We start from the raw sequence: 2,512 nt of genomic DNA, 5'->3' as shown, positions 1-2,512 counted from the left end.
TATTCATATATTTTTAGATGCAACCCCAACTCCAAACGTTCTTGGCAGCAGATCAAGACAAAATATAAAAATATAATTCAAAGTGGTGAGTATTTACCACAACCTTTTATTATTTTTGTGAACATTTATTCATAAAAACTTGTTTGCAGCAAACAGAAAAACATGTGAAATCAGGAAAACTGGGGAGGGCCACCTCCTCAAAATTACACTGTGGCCGAGGAGTTGGCGCTGAGTAATAATAAGGGACGGCCGATTATGGATGGCATTGCAAGTGCTGTACAGTCTGACCCTGGTGCTGGCTCCTCGAAGCAAGTGACACTGGGTATGTGTGTGCAATGCATTACTAATGTTTTAAAAAGGGTTAAATTTGGCTGACTCTGTTCTGCAGTAGAGGGAAATACAGTGTCCCTGTTGAAGCCAGCACACATGCACACAGTCTCCCACACAGAGGTCAGTATATGCAGCAGACAGAACACCATGAACATAGCCTGCTTTATAACAGTTATGCTTTATATTAGCCTTTTATTTATTAGGGTGAACCAAATGATGAAGACACTCTGTCTGTGTGTTCTGAGACAGTTGCTGAGGTGAATGCACTGGGCTTTTTATTACGGCACACATTTGAATGTCATAATTAAGTGACTGGCCCTTACACATCTCTTTTATTGTAGGATTTTTCACAACCTGCCCCAGAAACTGAAGCCTCTACCTCAATGGGCTACAGAAGGAATGTGAACAAGGTAATGCTTTAAACCCTTGACATAAATTACAGTCAGTCCTATGTTTGTAGATAGTCATGCCACTTTTTGTGATTTGATCAACCTCCAGAAAACTTGTAATGATCATGTTTGTGGTGGAATTGTTTCAGGTGGAAACAGACTCAGTCAGGGCCCTTTATAAAAGGAGCCTAGAACTAGACTGTGAGCTAAAGGAGCTAGACTGTGAGCTGAGGAGGCTCCAAATTAAAAAAATTAAATTGGAGATCAAACAGCTGGAAAAAACAGATCTCCGTTTGTGAACTTTTTTTTAAACAAGTAACGCTTTAGTATGAACACTATGAATGTCTATTAATGTAATTTTCTTGCTCTCTTTCTTCCTCCCTAGTCACATGACCAATAAAACAGTTTGAGTCCTATCTGCAGTGTCAGTGTGCTTTTATTAAGTAAAATATTGTGATGTGATCGCATCTCTGACAGCTGCCCCAGCTGGGTGGTCAAGTGTGATGGGGTCAATTTCATCAGGGAGAAGCTGGTTTTGTGGTGGTTCTCGCTCCTTTCTGATAGTGGCTATATTATGCAGAATGGCACATGCAGCCACTATCTGTGATGCCCACTCTGGTGACACTCTTAAACGCCTAAGACAGTTGAAACGTGCCTTTAGGATGCCAAAGGTCATCTCGATCTTGACCCTGGTTTTACTGAGGGCCACATCGAAGCGGTTTTGTGGCCCTGTCTGGGGGTCAGGATAGGGCGTTAGCAAAAACCTCTGGCATGCATAACCTCTATCTCCTACCAACAGGCCATCAAAAAGCCCTGTCATAGAACAGAAAAGGGGAAAAATTTGTAAGTTTTGCCATTAAAATAAAAAATGTAAAGTGTACTGTACCAAATTTAACTTGCCTTCCTCAAAGCGCTGACACAAAATAGACTCACAGAAAATGCGTGTGTCATGCACTGAGCCAGGCCATTTGGAATCCAAGCTTGTGATCATGCATTCATGATCACAAGTCATCTGCAGATGAAATGTACAGTAAATCATTGTCCTATCTGTTAGTTACTATTTATTTAAAGATTGATCTCAATGCAAATAAAAATAATTTCACATAGGGTATAGTAGCCCTACCTGAACATTAAGGCTGTGAAAGGACTTTCTGTTCACATAATCTGCCTCATGTTCTCCTAGAGCTGTGGAGATTGCAACATGTGTGCAGTCTATTGCTCCTATGACTCTAGGGAATCCTATCATAGGAATTAAACATATATATTTAAAACATTTCTTAACAGGTAGCTACTGCAGACTATTGTATAATAGATTTCTAAGTGTGAATATTTTTTTTTTGAAGAAAAAAAAAAATTTGTGTGAAAGGCTACATTTGTTCATGTGATGTCACCCTATCAATATAGCCTATCTTACCGGCAATTTTATAAAAGCCCTCTTTTATGGACATGGTGGATAAATGTCCAGGGAACACAATGAAGCTATTTATGTACCCCTGCAGAGCGAGGACCACCTTGGGAATTGTTCGACAGACCGTGTTTTTCCCTAGATTCTCTGCATCACCGACCGCATACAAGTATGTACCACTTGCAAAAAACCGCAACGCAATACATACCATTTGCGGTACATTAAGTGCATGGCTTCGACGAGTAACATTTGTTATGTGCGGCTCAAGAAGTTCGCAAAGATAAGACATTCCTTCCGCGGAAAATCTGTATCTTTCATACAAGTAAATATCAGGAAAGTCAAAGGGATTTTGTCTGTCCCTATAAACTCTTTCTCTACGAAGTGCTCG

General features: G+C 40.2%; 1 protein-coding gene across 1 annotated transcript; it reads left to right on the top strand.

Moving 5' to 3' along the window:
• The first annotated feature begins 222 nt into the window (after positions 1–222).
• LOC143697082 (uncharacterized) lies at positions 223–1,018 on the top strand. The gene is made up of 5 exons (XM_077194009.1): positions 223–322; positions 389–450; positions 534–587; positions 672–740; positions 869–1,018. Exons 1-5 carry the CDS (start codon positions 256–258, stop codon positions 1,016–1,018), a joined length of 402 nt encoding a protein of 133 aa, XP_077050124.1. The 5' UTR covers positions 223–255.
• Positions 1,019–2,512: the final 1,494 nt, after the last annotated feature.

This window comes from Siphateles boraxobius, unplaced genomic scaffold (assembly GCF_051911475.1).
Source record: "Siphateles boraxobius isolate OS27281-9 unplaced genomic scaffold, OSU_SipBor_1 31, whole genome shotgun sequence".
NCBI lineage: Eukaryota > Metazoa > Chordata > Actinopteri > Cypriniformes > Leuciscidae > Siphateles > Siphateles boraxobius.
The sequence above is the reverse complement of the archived record's forward strand: the minus strand, read 5'-3'. Positions and strand labels throughout refer to the sequence as shown.

Coding starts and splice junctions, on each gene's coding strand:
- LOC143697082 (XM_077194009.1), top strand. CDS start 256: ATGGATGGCATTGCAAGTGCTGTACAGTCTGACCCTGGTGCTGGCTCC. Junction 323..388: donor CTCGAAGCAAGTGACACTGG/GTATGTGTGTGC, acceptor TCTGTTCTGCAG/TAGAGGGAAATACAGTGTCC. Junction 451..533: donor ACACAGTCTCCCACACAGAG/GTCAGTATATGC, acceptor TTTATTTATTAG/GGTGAACCAAATGATGAAGA.